The sequence below is a fragment of the Oxyura jamaicensis genome, chromosome 8, assembly GCF_011077185.1.
Source record: "Oxyura jamaicensis isolate SHBP4307 breed ruddy duck chromosome 8, BPBGC_Ojam_1.0, whole genome shotgun sequence".
NCBI classification, from domain to species: domain Eukaryota; kingdom Metazoa; phylum Chordata; class Aves; order Anseriformes; family Anatidae; genus Oxyura; species Oxyura jamaicensis.
The window spans coordinates 25,886,755-25,906,778 of NC_048900.1; the positions used below are offsets into that span (position 1 = coordinate 25,886,755).

At 41.6% G+C, this 20,024-nt stretch overlaps 1 protein-coding gene across 2 annotated transcripts; it reads left to right on the plus strand.

The window, feature by feature from the left end:
- Positions 1–916: 916 nt before the first annotated feature.
- SHISAL2A (shisa like 2A) lies at positions 917–19,608 on the plus strand. 2 transcript variants are annotated; one of them, XM_035333834.1, is made up of 4 exons: positions 917–1,503; positions 10,090–10,229; positions 13,914–13,987; positions 18,215–19,608. In XM_035333834.1, the coding sequence occupies exons 1-4, from the start codon at positions 1,322–1,324 to the stop codon at positions 18,251–18,253; spliced, it is 435 nt and encodes a 144-aa protein (XP_035189725.1). In that variant the 5' UTR covers positions 917–1,321; the 3' UTR covers positions 18,254–19,608. The 2 variants fall into 2 exon arrangements, with proteins under 2 accessions (XP_035189725.1, XP_035189726.1); XM_035333835.1 differs by having other exon boundaries at positions 974–1,503; positions 13,910–13,987.
- Positions 19,609–20,024: the final 416 nt, after the last annotated feature.

A 20,024-nucleotide genomic window follows, 5' to 3' on the forward strand; every position in this document is an offset into this window, starting at 1 on the left:
GTCATCCTCCACCCACATTCTCTGCCCATTGGTCCAGGATTCCCATTTAAGTTCATGCCTAGGCAACTTAACCCTCCTTAAGCTACACTAGAGGTATGGCTATGCTCAGTCCTATTTCCTACCAGTTTTGCTTGTCCTCCTGAATTAACTTTATACCTATGATGTTAGTAACATACCTCACATTTTGTCTCCTGACTCAACACTGGACTTGATTCAGTGTCTTACCTTGCCTAGGCCTACTGATGGCAGCTTCCACCAGCTAGGCCCTGCTCAGACCCTGTGGGACAGGGCCCTGGCTGATGAGGACACCACTCCTCCTGAAGTTGCTCTGGTTCCTGGCTCTTGCTGCTTCCTTCTAGTTAGCTGGAAGACAAGAAACTCCCACTTGCCTTGAGCTCATCTCAAGGTAAGACCTGAAATTAAAATGTAAAGTGTTAGTTGGATTATTGTGGTCTTGTGAATACACTTCAAGCTCTCTTAGTACTGTACAACTTCCCTTCCTCTCTAAGAACTGAACCTTTCCTTGAAAAGGTCACATGTGGCAAAGCCTCTATTGTAATCCAGAAACCACCCTCAGCAGTGCTGAGGACTGGGTCTTTGGAGGGTGAAGCACACACCCATTGCTCTCCAGAGGACTTTTTCTTATTCTTCCTTCTGTGAGCCAAACTGCACCCAGAGGCACATGATGGATGCACATATGCAATCTTGAGCTTAGATCTATTCTTTCCAACAGGTAATGCTATGACTGCCTGGGCCCCACTTTTTTTTTTTTTTTTTTTTCTTGTTTAATTGTTTTTAAAGTTTAAAATATTGAGAGGAAGTACCCTCAGAAATGAGCTGGAGACAGGTCTCATAGAAACAAAGTATAATGTGGGGTTTTTTACCCCTCATAAAACCAAGGGGCTCTGCAGCTGCCAAGGTGTGATCCCTGTCAACGACCTCATCACTTCGGCTTCACCAAGATCCCTCTGAGGCTTACAGGCGGAGGTGGACCCTCGAAGTCTCTTCTTGACTTCGGACCGGCCGCTGAGAACCAAATCCCATCGATCAGAGCACTTGCTGCGAGCAGCCCCCTCAAGGCGGGCGGCTCCCGGCTCTTCCCCTCACCCCAGGGCGCGGGCGGCGCCCGGCTCCCGCCGTTTCTCCCTGCGGCGCCGCCCGGGGAGGGCGCTGAGGGGACCGGCGGCTGCCTCCCGCCGCCTGCCCCGCTCCTCGCCCCTCACGTCCCCGCAGCCCCCCGGCTGGCCGAGCTCCGCCCGCTCGCCGCCCCACCTCCAGACCGGGTGCCGGCGGAGCTGAGGCAGCGGGCGGCCACGGCACGATGAGCGCCGAGTGCAGCAGCTACCTTAACGCTGACAAGGTGCTGGTGAGCGGGTTCAGCTGCCCGCGGGCGGGCGGCGACGCCCGCGCCGTGTACTGCTGCGGCTTCCAGGACGTCAAGTATTGCTGCGATGACCCCCACAGCTTCTTCCCCTACGAGCACAGCTACATGTGGTGGCTCAGGTAGGAGAGCAGCGGCGCCCGCCCTGCCCCAGCATGGAAGTGGGGGATCCGCCAGCGAGGCTGGGTGGGTGCTCCTGGGTGGTGAGGGACCCATGTTGGTCTGGACTTGCCTGAGGGTCTGTTTCTGAGGTACTTCTAGCCTTTCAGGCTGCATTTGCTTCAAAGAGGGGCTTCTGCTTGCGCCAGGGTGAGTTTTGGAGGAGATGGCTTGTGGTCCCTGCAGTGAGGCGCAGGGAGATGCTCAGTGCCTGTGGACGGAGCATCCCTCTGCACTTTCAGTGTGAGGGGAACTTGGGTCTTGTGGCCGTAGCTTGTAAGCTGGTCTGTGCATAAAGTTCTAGTGACTTCAACTACTTCTCCGTGTGTGTTGTACGATCTAACACTGAATAAGTTTCTATTTGGAAAATGGCAGGTAACCATACTCATGCTCTCTGGGGTCCATCTCGGTCTCCAGAGGTGCTGTTAGGGGAGCACGCACCAGTCTGGTGCTGTCTGTGCCTGGCTCCTGGTCAGGCTGCCCAGCATCCCTGCTGGCCGTGTCAGGGGTGTTAGTGCACTCTGGCATCATGTTTCAGTATTCCTTTATAGTCTTGTTATCCCCGTGTGTATCTAAACCCTTTCTGGACTTGCTTCTGCAGTCCCAGTAGTACCAGTCACTACCTGCTGTTTGAGGATAGATCCTTCTACCAGCTTTATAGAAGGAAAGCTTCTATAGCTTTGTTACCTGGTTGTTTTCTGGTGTGCCCTCTAGCATTGTGAGGTTTGGTGAACAACAATTTCATGTTTAGTTTAAGTACAATGCTCAAAACTTTATAAGCATTTGCATCAGCTCTCAGCTTTCTCCTTTCCAAACGTAAACAGTCCTTGTAGTTTAATCTTTAAAGTCCTATTCCATTTTAGATTATCCTTGGGCTACTCCATCCCATTGATGGTTTTAGTTGCCTTTTCACAGTGCTGTTTTTGATGTGCGTAATCTGGAGCTGAATGCTCAAGATGTGGGTAAGGCAAGGTTTTTTTACACAGTGGCAAAACATTGCCTTCAGTCTTGGTCTCAAAATGCTTCCTTTGATGGCTGATGCTTTGTTGATGTCTTTGGCTGTTGCTGTGTGTTGATACTGATTTTATTGAACTGTCACTGACTCTAAAATATTTTTTCTTGCGTTCAGAACTGTCAGTTCTGACTTTGTCATGTAGGCTTGGTTGTGTATATTTTCTCAGTAGGTTATGTACATTGACGTTTGTCTGCATTGTTTTTGCCTGCTCAATTGGTTTCCTGTGAGCCTTCTATCACTCCCTGCCCTCATAGAATATGATCACTTGAGTAGCTTAGGGTCATCAAACTCAGACTTTGTTCTTTTCCAGGTCATACATTAAGACTGAATAAAAAGTCTCAGCACTGACTTTGTACTGGAAAGGGACCACATAGCCTTGTGCTTTGCTCCTTATTCTTTTAAGCCATTTTGGGTCTGGAACAGAATACTTTTCCCAATCCTGTGTCAGTTCAGGCTTTTTAGTCCCACCTCCTGTGTGTGGGATACAGTTAGATTTTCAAAAAGCCTTTGGCAATGTAGGCAGGGTTCCTTTATCCATCTGCCTATTGACACTTCACAGACTCCTTCCCGCAGGTTAGCGAGGCAGTATTTTCCCCCTACAGTGATGTTGACTGTTTTACAGAAGTTTATGTCTGGAAGCAGTGAGCAACAGGAGATTCCTGAGGGCAGAGCGTGGGAAGAAGGTGGCTGAGGAGGTGACCTCACTAGCAAGGGACTTGTCCCTTGTATTGAGGTGAGGAGAGCAGGGCAGGCCTGGCCAGAGCAGTAGCCAGGACCGGACACATCCCTGTGACTGCCAGACAAGTTCACAGTGGTGATGGAGGCCTAAGGGCAAGCTGAGAAGTCTGGTTACTGTCTCCAGGCCTACCTGTCAGTCACAGCCTGGTGATCCCCACCTGGCAAGCCCAAGGTCAAATGAGGTAAATCTGCAAGTGAGGGCCTGGATCAACAGGGATTGGCCAGGTGCAGGGTAAGAGCCTCAGCTTAATGGCAGCTCCCAAGGAAAGGAGAAACAGAAACAGCCCACTCAGAGAGCTCTCCTGAGGGCCTCCAGCTGTACAGACTTGGTCCTCAGTACCCAGGCCCCTGGGTAAGTGGGTGCTTTCAGCCATGATGCTGTGTTTACCTCTTGGCTTAGTGATCTTACTGTTTTTTATGGACCTTTTCTTGCCCAAGTGAGAGTCAGGTTTGCTAGTCTGTAGTTTTTGGGTTCAACCCTAGAGCCCTATGTTAGCTTGGAGTTGCATCTCCAGTCTACCGGTCCTCTGACAGAGTGCCTTATGTGGAGTGCCTTGGCCAGCAGGCCTGCAATTTCACATGTGAATTCCTTCAGGGCTCTTGCTGTCCAGTACTGTAGACTTACCAAATACTAGACAAGTTAAACGAGAACATATAATTATTTAAAATCTGGTTTGTCTGATATTGAACATGTATTTCCCAAGCATCTTCATCTCTGAAGACTGACACAGAACTGTTCAGCTTTCCTGCTGTAAGAGGATGTTCCCAAGTGTCCTTCTTAAATTTTTCTAATTGAATAACCATGCTATTTAACTTTATATGGTATAATTTCTTGGATAGTCTGTTTTGGTCATGGGAAGCCTTCTTAAGATGGCAAAACTAATGTATAATGAAGATTTATTATGCTCTTGCACCAGGATTGGTGTAATGAAGGCTGTTAAAGTTAGATCTTTCAGAAAGTACTTCAAAGGGCAAAATCCTGTGAGAGGCTCTAATGAAGTACCTCTCTGAAGGAACTTCACTTACAAAGATCTTCTAGGATCTGAGAAGTGACTGCTAAGCCTCTGAGTCAGAAATTTGGGCCAAAACTTTGAAACTTCAGGATTTATTCATTTTTTCAGTATGGTGGTGCTAAGCTGCTGATAGGATCTGAGGAAACTGCAGTAGGTGTGGTTTTGGTTGTGCTTAAGTTCTGCCATAATTGTTTTTATCCCTCATAGAGAAGAGGCAAATAAATGTAATTTACTTCTCTAAGCAAATTAACTGAATGGTTAGAATCTGTTTTCTGAAGTGCTTTCCCAGTAACAAATCAGAGGACAATTTTTAGTTACTAACACACTGGAAGCTGCACAGTACTGCAGCACCTTGAAAACTGTATATATTTGTAGATGACAGTTCCATTAGGCATTTAAAGAAATTGTGTTTAAAATAATACTTTTCTGTTTGCTCAGTGTTTTGGTGATCAGTGCCTTGCTTGTCTTTGCTTCAGGCTGTTGCCTACATCAGAATGTAAGAACCGTAAGTTAATACTTCAAGGTCTTACTACAGCTTTTGAGGGTGCACTTTTAAGACTTAACCCTTAAGACTTAAAATTCTTCAGGAATTTGCCAAACCCAGCCAAGATAAGTCTGGAGATTGTGAAACTACTGAAAAAGGGAAAGGAGCTGAAAGATCCTCTGGTGAAACTGTTGCAAGCTTTTCTTTACTCCAGAGCTTGAAATTCCTCATCCTGCATCTTCCTTTGCTTGACTGCACCCATTAATTTGAAAGCAGTGGCTGAATGCACCACCAAGTGGTTGTTGGTATCTCAGGGATTACTTCTGTTTGACACACCAGGAACAGCTTCAGGCAATTATTGTACATTTCTGTTGTTTTTCCTGCTGTGGGAGACACATTGCCAAACCACTTGGCAGCTAGCTCTGACAGAAGTAATTCCTGAAGAAACCAGCAGCCTAGGCAACCTGAAGCAATTGTCTCTTGCACGCTTATGTGTGTGCCTTTTTTTTTTTTTTTTGCCAAATCACTACTGCCTGTACTAAGTTTATAGCTATATGCTTCACTTACTCTTGGCAAAACTGAACCTTCTTCTCCCTTCCCACTCCTGCAAAAACTGATCTTTGAAGTGTTCCCTAACACCTGCTGTTGTAGGAGCTGCTGGACAAAAAATCTTTGAGCAACTCTTACAAGTTATGTAGCTTTTAAACTTTTTATCTGTGATATTAGTCATTTATTGGTTATCTTTTTTTTTTTTTTTTTTTTTTTCCCTGGTAGTTGATATCAAGTAATGTAGTATCCTTTTTTGGTTTGTGGTCTAAGTGCTCTTTCTACCTTACTGGAAAAGCTGACCTCAGGGAGGCAAAGTGAAGGATGCCTTTTCCTGTCTCAAGTCAGGAGTACAGGGAAGGGAACACTAGCAAAAAGGTAGCGGTGTGCAGAATTTGCCAGAAGTTTTTGCAGCTTCTGAAGCACAAAACAGATGCTACAAATCACTAGTGAGCAAAGCACTGAGCAACTTACCCTTCAGAGCTATGTACATGCACCTAGGACATCTTTACCTCCAAACTTGGACTGAACTGTGATGCTGTTGTGTTTGGTCAACGCCTTTTGTTTTAAAATCTTAGGGTTCTTTTTTTGTCATTGCTCAAAGTTTATTTTGCAAATGGCATGGCTTCTTCCAGTATCAAATACAATTACAGCATCCATTCCAAAGCCTTAGCTTTTGTTAGCTTCATATAATATTTGATTAAACCTGAGGCAGGCCAAGTATAGCTCTCATTCAGGATACTTTATTAACACCTGTAGAACCACAGTGATCTAATGCTCTAGTCTTACTTTGCTCAGCTGTGCAGATCTTTGTGAGTGTATTTGCTATTTTGGAAAGCCAGTCTTTTATTCCTGTCTGCCCATTCTTCCAATCTTCTGTTAATATTTATCAGTTGCTTCCCAAATACTATGTATGGTAGGTACATCACTGCAGCAATGGTATTAGGAGCATTTGTTTCACTCAGATCCAGATGACTCATGAGCTTCCTTTTAATCTTTTGGTGGACGTACTGCATCTGCTTAGCCAATATTTAAATTATTCCTAGCTGTTGTTTGTGTGGATGGACTAGTTCTAAGGACTAAAAATAGCTGCAGGTGTCTGCTGAGCCTCCACTGCAAAAAAATGTTGACCCACAAAGGAGCTCTCTGGACAGCACAGAGGAAGTCCTGGGGAGCCTGCAGATGAAGTCTCTGCACAATAAAGCCTCTGGCAGTGCAGGTGTGGCAGCGCCACACGTGTGCCCGTGGTGCTCAGTGTAACAGCGCCAGGAGCATCAGCGATGCTTGTGGTATGGCTGTGTCATCATATGTAGAAAAACCTTAGGAGAACTTTGTTTGGTCTGTGGATCTTCTGTCAAACTTAGAGTTGCTCATGTGTAAATGGCACCAGGATTACTCCTAGGCCTTCACAGCTGTTTTTTTGCTAGATCTGAGGGTGGGTGGGGAATTGTTAATGCTAGTGAGGCCACAGCTGTGGACAAGAGCAACTTCTAAGTTTTCTTGATTAATGTCTGTGCTGCCAGAAGCCTGATCTTGAAGACTCATCCTGAGACCTGTGGGCTGTTATGTGGACTGCTGTGTGGACTTTAAACACCTACTGTTTAAAGTGAAGATGGCAAAATGTTTTTAACAAGAGCTTTATGTTACTACTAGATGGAGTAATTGCTGGAGAAGGCAGGGGACCTGCTGAAGGGTTGTCTTTATTTTCAGGGAAGGGTGATCATTAAAATGATGGCTATTTTGGTATTTTGTTTGCTAACTATCTTAACTATAAAAAGAAATGTACCTCTGTCTTAGGATGCTTCAGTGTTCAGAAATGTAGAAGACATTTTAAATTCCCCTGAATTAATTCAATAAATTCAAAAAAAAAAAAAAAAATCTCACTCCCAAACTTTAACCCCAAAACAACCTTTTAGAAATTAATAATACAGTCTGAGAGGACTGATGGTTTCAGCACATGGAGAACAATCTGGTATTGACATACTATGTTTGAAAACTAAGTACCTGATTCTTAATTGCTGATTGTTTTGGGAAGTGGTATCTAGGATGTCTATATTTGGTTGTGTGATGCCAATTTCCATGTTTTGGGTAAGATATCTTCACGTTGCTGCATAACAAGTATTTTTAGTGATGTGTAACTTATATCTTTGACTTGTAATATTGGAAATATTGGAGAGTTTCCCCCAGAACTGTTTTTTCTTACCTTTGCTGTTCATAGCTCGCAAAGGCATCTTGCACAATAATAATGCCAAGGCATTGTGCTGCACAGTGCTCAACTGTATTGCTTAACATTGTCATCTGCCTCTGTGTGCAGGAGAGCTACAACTGAAGTAATGGATGCTTGAATAGAAGGAAAAAAAAGTAATATGTACCTGATTTAGTCAGCTTTAGAACAGCTGACTCTGCTTAACATTTGGATAGGAGATAAGCAACTTCTTTTGTCCTGCACTGCAGACTGTTATTTGAAAGAAATCTTAAAATAGGGCTAATACTAACAGAATGAAAAGGCACAAATGCCTATTTCTGAAGAGCCTCCGGGTATGTGTTACTTCCTCGCATGGAATCAATCAGCTTTGGAGATCATTCTTGGTTTGGCTGCTCGCCTCAGCCCAGTGTAGCGTATTGCTTCTGTTTTGTACTTGAAGTCAAGATGTTTCAAATGAAAAAATGAGGCCAGAACCCATATATATATATATAAGATCCCTGATTGTAAGAACGTCATCAAATGCCATATTAAGCAGAATATTGCTAGCTTCTATGCTCTGTTTGTACCAAAAAATATACTTAATATGTTCATATAAATTCTAGTTTGTGCAGATGATAAATACCATGAGCAATCTTCATAAGGGCAAAATTATTTCCAGAATCAATTGTTTCACTGATAACAGTTGATTTTTGTGTAGAGTTAAATGTTGTACAAACTTCAGTAATGGATTTGGCATAACAAATGAGAACTTCAGGTAGAAGTCATAGTAATACCTGCTGTTCTCATTCTGCTGAACTTAAGAGTTTCTCTTATGGACATATCTGTGTTAGGGGAAAAGCTTTGCAGCGGCTTGAATGTGAAGTTCATGAAAACATCCTGAGGCACAATTCTTCCCATTTCCCTGCAAGGCCTCAGTAGAAGTGACTTCTGATAGCGGTGCTGTGTTAGGGGATTTTTTTATCACTAGAATTCTTATCATAGAACTTCAGACATGAATCTCTATCCCTTTTCTGTGTTAAAACTGTAAATATACTAGAGTAGTAATATAAGATTCTTGAGCCTCAAACCATGATCAAAGCACCACTGTTTAATTTCCTAAAAAGTCTTTGGCTTGGTCTGTAGAACCAGAGACAGGTACACTGAAAGCATTGAGTGGCCCAAGAGTATAGTGAATGATAGGTAGGCTGTATTGCAGTTGGCCCTTTTATTTCAGCATAGAGGTTTTTCATTAGGGAAAGACTTGAAGGATTGGAAATAAGGAAACTACTGAAGACATTTCTGTATGTGCACGTACTTTCTCACTGACTATGGAAGCAGTGTAAAGTAACTTCTATCCTGCAGATGCAATACCCTGATAAAATCTGCAGATACCACCATATGCTTGGCATCCTGAATATTCTTTCTGCCTGTTTGGTGCCTTTACGTGTAAAATAATTAGTTGTTAGTTTTACGAAGACCGTTGATGAAGTTGCCATCCTTGAAGGTATTTGAGATGCATGGGTGTGGCACTTAGAGACATGGTTTAACGGTGGTCTTGTAGGGTTGGGAGGATGGTTGGACTTGATCATCGTGAAGGTCTTTTCCAACCTAAATGATTCTGTGATTCTCCCACTTTAATTCAAGATTCTTTGTATCACAAAGAGGCACAACAATGATCACAGTACTCCACCCTAATCTACAGAGCTGCTAGTAGAACGGAATAAAGTGTCTTTCACACTTATCCCATTTTTTTAGTGGGCATGTCAGCCTTGGAGAAAAACCTGTTACAAACAAGTACTTTGCTTAAAGTCCTATGATAAGCTTTTCTTGCAATAAACATGGTATTTCAGGTTGAAAATGCAGCTTTAATAGTCATCTTTGAGAAGAAAGGAGTTTGCATCAACTGCCTGGAGCTCTGGAATTCCACTTTGTGTTTGCATGTAATATTTAGCAACTCTTTCAAAATTGGTGAAAATTCTGTTAAGGAATTGCAAAAATTGGGGAAAGTTAAAGCAAAAAGGCAAAAAAAATAAAGACTTTTTTTCAGTAGCTTGCATTAATTTTCTTGTTGAAATACCTTGATTTTTTTTTTTTTGTCTATTTGGGAAGATCATTGTTAGTTTTCTCAGCTTTTGCACAGCTAGTGATGTTGTGTGAAGGCTGTGCATTTTAATTGGGAAGCACAGTGCCTGTATTCCTGAATTTGGTTTATCTGGGAATATGCACTGCTTTGGAGTAGTTTGATTCACTGGCACCAGTTACTGCATGAAGTTATTTCCAATTTTCATAAACATAGCTGAAATCAAGCTGAGGGATACTATGCGTAGGGTATATGAAATATCACAAAGGGCCTGGTGTTTAACTGCCGTGTAATGTCATTGGCCCTTCTGAGGGCCATGAAATAATGCAGTTTATGCAAACTAAGAATTGAGCTCCAAATTTCTATGCACAGTAAAAATAGTCATTCCCTCACCTGTGTACATGTAAACTCTGGGCATTATCCTGACCACTACTTCAATGGCTATCCCAGCATGTTTGTACACCTAATTTCTTTGTTTTCTCTCTTAGCGTTGGAGCGCTCGTGGGCCTGTCAATAGCAGCAGTGGTCCTGTTTGCTTTTATCATCACTGTGTGTGTTCTCTGTTACTTGTTTATCAGCACAAAGCCTCGCAGCAAGCTGGATACTGGCTTACGCTTACAGACGGCAGGTAAGGCTGGATATTGACAGAATAAAGCTTTTCCTCTGGAGGAGATAACACTGTCAAAAACATGCGTGGAGAATCCAACTATACATATTTTTTTTCTGATGGTGGCCTCAAGATGTAGTCAATTTATTTTGCTTTATTACCTCCTAAATGAAATCTGCAGTGAACTCAAAATATATATTTAATTAGTAGGAAGAATGTAAAATTTCACAATCCTTATTAAGGATGCAACAAATAAATCCCATCAGCAAAAGGCTAAATGAGTTAGTTGTTCTGGATTTCCTTTCCAAGTACACAAACATATGGTAGTGATTTCATTCTAGGGATAAGAATCTCAAAAGTTTTAAAGGCATTTCCTTGTCAGGGAGGAATCTCCTACTGGTGTAGGAGAACCTGTGGCTACTTCAGCTAGTGTTTATGGCTTAGACTTTAATGGTGACTAAAAGCTTTGGGTTTCACAATTCTTCCCAAAGATGACATTCTTGATGGTCAGTTGTATTAACACTTAGTTTTAATTAAAAGAATTAGAACATCTATGGAGGTTAGCCAGTACAACACATTATCCACTTACTACAAAGGTCACCTTGTTGGGTATTAGTTAGAAATTCATGTTCTCAGTTGAATACAAATCTGAGAGAACCAAGGAAGCGTTGGCATTGCCTTAGTAGCATATGTGCGTGTTATCAGATCAGTGGCAGAAAGAGAAGCTTCTGATCTAAGAGTACAATTGTTTGATCACAGAGCTGGAGTGGAAGAAGGCATGGCTAGGCTTACGGAAGACTTATTCTCACATATGTGAGAAACCTACACATGTGAAATCGGGTTGCAAGTTCTGATGACAGGATGTGGTGTGATAAGTTTCAGCTTTTTTTGTGAACTTTCTAAATGTTTAATTTTGGCTTTAGTAGTTCAGATAGTAAAGTTTTAGGAAATAAAGTGAATGTTTGTTCTCTTGTTGGATTTTATTTACTTAGGCCTTATAAGTAGAACAAGTTGAAAAAGGGAAATAATTCATGGAAAGAAGTCTCTTGCTTTCTCCCTTATCAACTCAAATTCAACAATTTTGTTTACTAGCTTTTAAAGTGCTTCCATACCTGAATGGCAATATATGACCAATGAGTTATTGTAATCATAGCCTATCAGACAGCATCCAGATGAGTGTCTAACTCAGTCTACATCATACCAAACTTCCTACATCTTGTTTTGTTTTCCAGAGAATGCAGTTTATAGGGCTCTCAGGAAATGCAAAGCCTCCTTTGGAGCTACCTAAGCTAAGCAAGCTGTCAAAGCAAAAATCACACATTCAGCAAACTGCTACTAATCTGCAAATTGAAAACTTGACACCTGTCCTGGAGAGAGACAGTGGAAATAGCACCTGCTACCTAGAGAAGCCTAAATAAACACTTGAGTGGGATGAACGAAATGCCCAGTGAACTCTTACGAGATGGCTGTCTTTTAATTATTAACTGACATTATGCTTTTGAATGTTTTGCCGTTTAACTTTTTCCCTCAGGTTTTTCTGCTGTTACTAGCTCTTAGTCTATTCTATTGCCAGGACAGCAGTGTTTCTCATGCTTTGTATTTTTGTGCCAGACAGCAGGGTTCACATAGGTATTCTTTCTCAGTTCCAGGTATTAGGATTCACAATGCTGAGAGATCTGTGTTTTCCGCATTGCTTTGCGTTTAAGCACTGGTTTGACTTTTTGCTTGTCCTGTTTTCACTTTTATTATTCTGCTGCTTTGACTACTCTGAATGGCAATTATTTCACACTGAAGTTCTGATAGCTTTAGCTGTTGATGAGGTAGACTGCCAGAAATTGAAAGCCCATTGCTTTGCCAAGGTTGAGAGATCTTTGAAAAAGCTCAAGGATTTCATTGACAAGCCTGAGTGCTTATCTTCATCATACCTTGGTTTCTTGTGCGTGGAAGTTATGCAAGATCAGAGTGTCTTATGAGTTGGCTGGTTAGCTGTTTTCATGCCTAAGAAACAATAAAAGCCACCTCTCTTCTGCTCTTTCTATAGGCAATAAAAATGAAAACAATTTTTAGGAGCTTCAGAAGCTTTTAGACCTCAGGATGATGGCTTTTACCTGTGAACTTAGTTTAACCCTGCTTTTTCTGAACTAGAGTGATCTTGCCTTTGGATGAAGGCTGTCACACATCAGATGGTGTACAGTGTCAGTATTCCTGCACCATTTGGTGCATGCTCATTTATGAAAGCAGTACTTATATGCATTTTCACTCAAAGTATATCATCTCAGATGGAGTTCTGTACTTCATATTCATATTTCAATTAACTATTGTATGCCTTTCTTCCCTCATACAGTAGTCAAAAAGTTGGTTATTGCATGGCACATCAAAGATTTCCTAAAAATAGAAAGTAGAACTGTTTTTACATCACAGAATTATCACAGAATTTCTAGGTTGGAAGAGACCTCAAGATCGAGTCCAACCTCTAACCTAACACTAACAGTCCCCACTAAACCATATCCCTAAGCTCTACATCTAAACGTCTTTTGAAGATTTCCAGGGATGGTGACTCCACCACCTCCCTGGGCAGCCTGTTCCAATGCCTCACAACCCTTTCAGTAAAGAAGCTCTTCCTAACATCTAACCTAAAACTCCCCTGGCGCAACTTTAGCCCATTCCCCCTCGTCCTGTCACCAGGCACGTGGGAGAACAGGCCAACCCCCACCTCTCTACAGCCTCCTTTAAGGTATCTGTAGAGAGCGATAAGGTCGCCCCTGAGCCTCCTCTTCTCCAGGCTGAACAAGCCCAGCTCCCTCAGCCGCTCCTCGTAGGACTTGTTCTCCAGGCCCCTCACCAGCTTCGTCGCCCTTCTTTGGACCCGCTCAAGCACCTCCATGTCCTTCTTGTAGCGAGGGGCCCAAAACTGAACACAGTACTCGAGGTGCGGCCTCACCAGAGCCGAGTACAGGGGGACGATCACCTCCCTAGCCCTGCTGGTCACACTATTTCTGATACAAGCCAGGATGCCGTTGGCCTTCTTGGCCACCTGAGCACACTGCTGGCTCATATTCAGCCGACTGTCCACTATCACTCCCAGGTCCTTCTCCGCCTGGCAGCTCTCCAACCACTCATCTCCCAGCCTGTAGCTCTGCTTGGGGTTATTATGCCCCAGGTGCAGGACCCGGCACTTGGCCTTGTTAAACTTCATGCAGTTGACCTCAGCCCATCGGTGCAGCCCATCCAGATCCTCCTGCAGAGCCTTCCTACCCTCGAGCAGATCGACACACGCACCTAACTTGGTGTCATCTGCAAACTTACTGAGGGTGCACTCAATGCCCTCGTCCAGATCATTGATGAAGATGTTAAAGAGGACCGGCCCCAGCACCGAGCCCTGGGGGACGCCACTAGTGACTGGCCTCCAACTGGACTTGACTCCATTTACCACAACTCTTTGGGCCCGGCTATCCAGCCAGTTTCTAACCCAACGAAACATAAGTAATTTAAAGTTTGGTAGCAAATATAACAAGATGGATGTGCAACTTTTATTAAAATTTCAGATTCTGCAAAAGGCTTATCAGCTGGAATTTGCATGTTTAGCTTTGAGCAATGGTCTTCAATGTTTTTTCTAGTGAAATGAGCACTTCTATGTATTACTACTTGTAACTATTAGAATAATAATCCTATTTGTTTTACTAAATGCTTATGTTTTTCAGACAGTGAGGCTAGAGGGAGTTCTATATGTTAAAAAATACAAGTACTGGATGGATTTTACCAGGACTGTATGGAAACAGGTATAGTAACAACACTTTTCCACTGTTCTCTATTGTATCATTATATCCTTTGCTCTGTTCAGTACGTACTGATGCAGATAGGAAAAGTGTTCTTCAAAGTGCTATGATTCTTTATATGGGTTTTTAGCTTTGCTAAAAGCACCAACAAAAAAGGCTGAGGGACCTTAAGTCACACTTGTGGACCTTATAACCATCTCTACATGACATACACACATACTCCTTTGTGAAGATATGCACGAGATGACTACATTGTTGTGAACAGAGAAATCTTGATTTACTTGCACATGAGTACTTCATGGTTGTAGGCTAGAGAACATTACACTTCTCTGATGGTGTCTTTGTCCTTGCCCTGGTGCAATTTGAGCTGCACTAGACCTTATTAAGGATGCAGCCATTGTAAGTTATCATTCAAAATAAATTCTTCTGTAATGAACTGGTAGAAAGGCTCCTGTGTATGGCAAAGGGTAAGAACACTGAAGTATCTGGTAGTTTAGTCATTCTGTTTTTTGGTGATGCTGCCTATGAGTGCTGAGTCAAGTCTGATAGAGAAATGAACAGGGTCATGCAAAAGGAGGCTTCATATGCTAACTTGATTTTTATGCTGAAATCATGTTTAAAGGTCAAACTGCCTATAGCACAGACCATGCAAAATAGTATTTAAAATGTACTCCAATACAGAAGAATTGTACTTCAGACTTGAGAGGAATTAATGGATAATGCAGATGATTTCAGATGGCATGAAACATTATTTCCCTTTCTGCAGGGGGGTGAAAGCTTATGGCTAAACATCACAGAACGTGAGGAATCCATAGATCAGTATTGTCTGTCACAGAAATAAATTGGTCCTGTTTGCTCAGCAGTTGTTCTTGGATCAGTAGGAAAGTAAATGTGTCAGTTTCCTGCTTTGTGTTTTCACCTGTATCCTTCAAAAAAAGAGCCACCCTGTCCATCATAAGTGCAAAGGCATCCTTCTCAGCACTCTTATCAGCAGAACAAGTTGGTTTGGATTGCTTGTCCTGCTATTTTTGTTACCTTATTTTTTAAGGGTAACAAAACTCACTTTGAAACTTCTAATCCCCTCTACACATTTCTTCTCCTGTGACAAAGGAAAGGCAGTGTGGGAGAAAAATGTCATAGGAAGACTTAAAAGGCTCCCACAGCTCTCCGTAGTAAGAAAACCCAAAAATGTCTGAGGCAGGCACTAAGTGCTTAGATGAGACTACAGTTCAGGTCCCTGAATGGAGCACTACCTTCTGTAAGGCCAAGAGCCTCTCATTTCATTGTGCCTCAGTTTGCCTGCTTTCTTCCATGCTGTAGAGACTGATGTTTAGGGAAGTGCTGTGAAATGTAGCCTGCTAAACACTACTGCTTGCAGAAACAGCAACAGGCGAGAATTGAAAGGCCAGCTGCAAAAGACTTCATTGTATGGTTTGAGTGCATGCATTATATCAATACAGAAAACCTTAGCAGCTTTTTTTGTGCATGAATTATCCAATTCTTCTTTGTTGGCAAAATGAGGCTGGCTTTATCATGAGACCTCTTTGTGCTAAAACAAGGAAAAACATGCTCTCAGCTTTTTTTGCTTCCAGATCTAGAATACATCAGCTGGGAACTTTCTGTGAAAATGAAAAGGGAGGCAAGGATATTTTCTGAGCTTTAACTGATAATCAGGTGAAATTTTGGTGGAAAATTCCAGGTCTCTATTTGCTTTTTTGTCTTCTGCTTTTGATGTCCACTTGTTGTAGATTTCATGCCCTCACCTATTATGAGGAGCCACTTTACTGTGCAGTCTGCATCCACCAGTAGCTGCAAACCTTCAACTGCTGTGAGAAAGCACCACATGGCAGTTAAATTTAACATCCATTCTTCTGTCAAATTCAAGATTTTAAATTGGTGACAGGACCCCCTACACCATGGCTCTGTATGTAGTTCACCATACAGATCAAGCTTGTCTGCATGTTCTTTTCCATCAAAGGGACAAACATGTCTTTGCTTTAATGAGGGGAACAGGAGGAGCTGGAGGTGTTAACTCAAGCCTGTAGAGCTAACAGATCAAATGATTGTTATCCTTGAGAAACATCTGACACGAAGACAAATCATGATAAGCCAGTTTATCTCTGTCAAGGTAATTTTGTCTGTCAGTTAAGTGGGTCTATAAGGACAAGTGTCTATAAGTACAAGTATATATGGAAAATTTAGCCCAAAATTTTCAGTGGCTCATTTGCAAACATTTTTGGAGGGAAGGATGTCTCAGTACTATTCCAGTTGAATATTAACAGCTTGGTTCCAGGAAGAAAGAGCATTTGTATAAAATTTATGGATGATACCATGCTGGTAGAGGCTGCAAGACTTTGGGGGGATAAAACTACCATTCAGAATTATCTTGGTACCCTGAAGAAAAGCTCTGAAATCAAAAAGGTGAAATGCAATAAAGATGAAAGCCAAGTACAGTACTTATTTTAGGATTTGATTTTTCTTTTTTTTTTTTTTTTTTTTTTTTTACCTGAGGGAGAATAACTGGTTAAGTAATGTGGGAGAAAAATGATCTTGAATTTATAGTTTGTAATAAACAGCATTGATGTTCTGTGCCCATCTTTTGTCTGACATACTAAGGAGGGGAGCTGTATTCAGCATGTAAGGTGATATTTATTCCAGTTAACGCTGGCAGTACCTGTGATACAGCAATGCTCTTTAGGTGTTAATAAACCAGAGAAGAGACAAAAGTGAGAAAATGATAAAGGTTTTAGAAAGGTAGAACAAGCTTAAGCTGGCTTAAGTCTAGAAAAGAAAAGATGACTGTTCTGATAAGTAAAGCAGAGGACTTTTTTTTTTTTTTTTTGTCTGTGGCAGGCAAGGTAAGTAATGAGCTGGATTCTACATTGAAGTAGATCCAGATTTAGTAATAGAGAATCTTCCAAACTGTAAAGGTACCAGAAATACTAGACCAGGCAATGAAGCAGCAGATGGGACTTTCTTCAAAAGGGATCTCGAAGAACAGGCTAGACTCACACTTGTCAAAGGTGAAATAGGTGAAGCATCTTCACAGCCTTGATGTGTGTAGGAGGCTGTCTAAGCCCCAGGCATCTCTTAGGTGACACCAGTAGACCCTGGCTCTTGCTAGACTGCATCCAGGTCTGGGAAGGAAATGTCTGTCCATCTGCTCTGAGCAGAAACAGACTTGTGTGCTGTCAGAGTATGTGTGGGTCTGCTTGCTAGTCTGCAGAAAGTGATGGCCATAATAGGAACTTCTGAGGTCCCTTCTGATCTGATATTTAATTGGAAATGCTGTATTTAGAGATGGCAATGTCAGGGGGAGGGTACAAATCTAAGTCTACATCTGTCATGTGCATTTTGATTAAGTCAGAATGTGTAATCAGCCCTGGAGCCTGAAGCAAAAGAAAATCTAGGATCTACAAAAAATATCACTCAGATAAGCAGTACTCTTCCCAGCAAACCAGTACTGAGCTGATGTTCTTGCCTGGCTAGGATGCTCTTTGCTGCTAGTAGCCATCTGCCTTGAAAACCAAGATTTCACACTTCAGAATTTCTGTCAGTAGCTGAATTAGCTGAGATTTTCTGGCCAGACTTCAGTACATACCTATTATTTTTGCCTACCCAGACAAACATTCACTTCTAAACCCAGCTGTGCCAACAGCTGTTGTGCTTCACTTCAGAAGCAATCCCTTTTTAATGAGCAGTAGAATCATCTCTTTGTGTAGAAATTCTGTATATGTAGTTTTGAATATTTTTTGTTATCCATCAGGTTTAAAGATAAGCATTATATGTCTACCTTAAAAAAAAGGCAGTTTAATGTAAATATTAGTAGTGCATTTTCCAAGAGGTACTGCACAGAAATGTTAGATGAAAGACTGTCTTGTCTGTTAGGCCTTTTTTTTCCTTGCTCTAGCACCATTGTGTTTTAAGTTTTTATCACATCGAGGATGGAATCCCCAATTACAAAGCGGAGGAGCAACAGCAGATCTACCTATCTACTTACGTTCCTAGAGGAGGCACTTAATGTTCATAGCTGTAGTGGTGCCCTTTAGAGGTATAATATTTCACATAATAAAGGTTAGGAATATGGTGAGATGCTTGGAATAAGTAATCCCAGTGAAATGCATTGAGCTGTGTGGTTTGTTCTGGAGTTGTTTGTAGGATCTCCTTAGCTGTGCTGTGTAGCAGAAAATCTCCTGTTCAGTCTAATTCTCAACTGTGCTTATTTTGCAGGTACAGAGCTGCATTTTTACAAGGTCCCCACCAAAATAAGGTGTTGGCAGAACCAACTGGATTCAAGAGATTTCCTCAGCAACAAGGGTGGACCGTTACTCACAAGAACTTAACCAACTCTTCCAGAGTTGTTTCCTGGTTCCTACAACCACAGTTGATAACCAGAGACCAACCTGAAGCTGTGCTGGGATATGTATTTGTGTATGGCTACTGTGCTGAGAAGTATATTTTGATTTGCACATACCAGCTATGGCTGCTAGTCATTTCAATGCAAGTTACGTTGTCTTATCCTGTGCAATTCTAATGTGATAACAGTTATTAGGCAGAGCATAATTTGGTACACCATGTTTACCCAGCTTTGTTTTAAGCTGTTCCTATGTGCCATTTTAATGTGGTGTCCTCACATCATTAATATGATCTGCTGTGATGGTTTTGGTGCACAAAAATATGTGAGTGCAGTACCTCAATAAAATCAGGCATTTGCTTGTGTTGCATTTTTCTTAATGTATCATTTTCCCCAACTTTCTTTCCTCAGAAAGTTATCACGGATCTTAAAATTATTTTGATGGGAAAATTCCCCTACAAAATGAAGTTAGTCAAAAAGTGCCAGTCAAAGAGCAGAAGGAAAAGTTATGATTTTTGCTAGTTTATTTTAGTTTTGCCATCTGGTTTCCTTTGAGGATTCCAGCCTTGAGATTCACATAGAAATGAGAAATGTATTCTTCATTTTAAAACACCAATAAAAGATTCTTTTAGAACAAACAATTCAAGTTTTTGAAACTTCATACAAACTTGAACTAGTGAACTAGCAGTCTTATAATTCTTAAATTGTGAAGTAATAAGATATTTTGTGTTGCAGATCAAAATATTTATCTTTTTGTCTCCAGGGCAATTTCTAAATATTTAATTTCTCATATGATCATCTCTCAAGATTCTCAGCTTCTTAATCATAATCATTTTGAGTGTTTTAAGATACCAAAGTCACAAATTGTAAAACCAGAAGGCCAAAAAAAAAACGGACCTTCTAGTGTTTTTCTTACTTCTAATGCCTGTTTTTTTCTGGTTTTGTCTTAGGAAAATCTATTTATTAGCTATTTAGGTTGTAATTAAGGGTTTCTAGATACCACAAAAAAGTACCTCCCACCCTGGTTTCATTAGGTGATTCAGTATGTTGCCCATAACTGCTTTCAAACAGGTGCGATCACAATAAAGGTGTCTCCCTGTGCTTAACAGACCTAAGGTTTAATGTACTCGTTAGGTATATCCCTGTTCTTTTTGCCCTGGGGGCATTTTAAGGAGCATTTTAAGCTTGTAGTTTAAATGACTGTAGTAAAGCAAACTCAAGGATAGTCTGTTACCATTACACATATCAAAGCTAATAAAAAGAACTTGCAGGAGTTGCTGTGAGCAGTTTTCTTCCCTAAAAGTGAAGGAATTTTGCTAATCATAAGGCCAAAATAAAAATGGGAGAATAATATGCGACAGGCCTCAGTGACTGTGGGGTATAGAAAGTCTGCATTATTTCCCTGTGTATTCACCCAATATCAGCAGAGCAACACAAGCAGCAGCCTCCGACTGATCTCCCTGGGACCAGGCAGCCTGGATGCTACTGGTAGTTCTGGGACTGGCTGCATCTTTCTTTGAAGTCACACTGGTAGAAATAGCTCACTCCAATGTGGTCTACCTTTGTCATCCCTGACATTCCCTCCATATTTCAGTTTTAAAAACTGGCTGTTCACTTCTAAACTTCTAATATTGGTCTAAGTAGAAAATACGTAATGGTTCCAAAATACAATACCAGTTAAGTTTG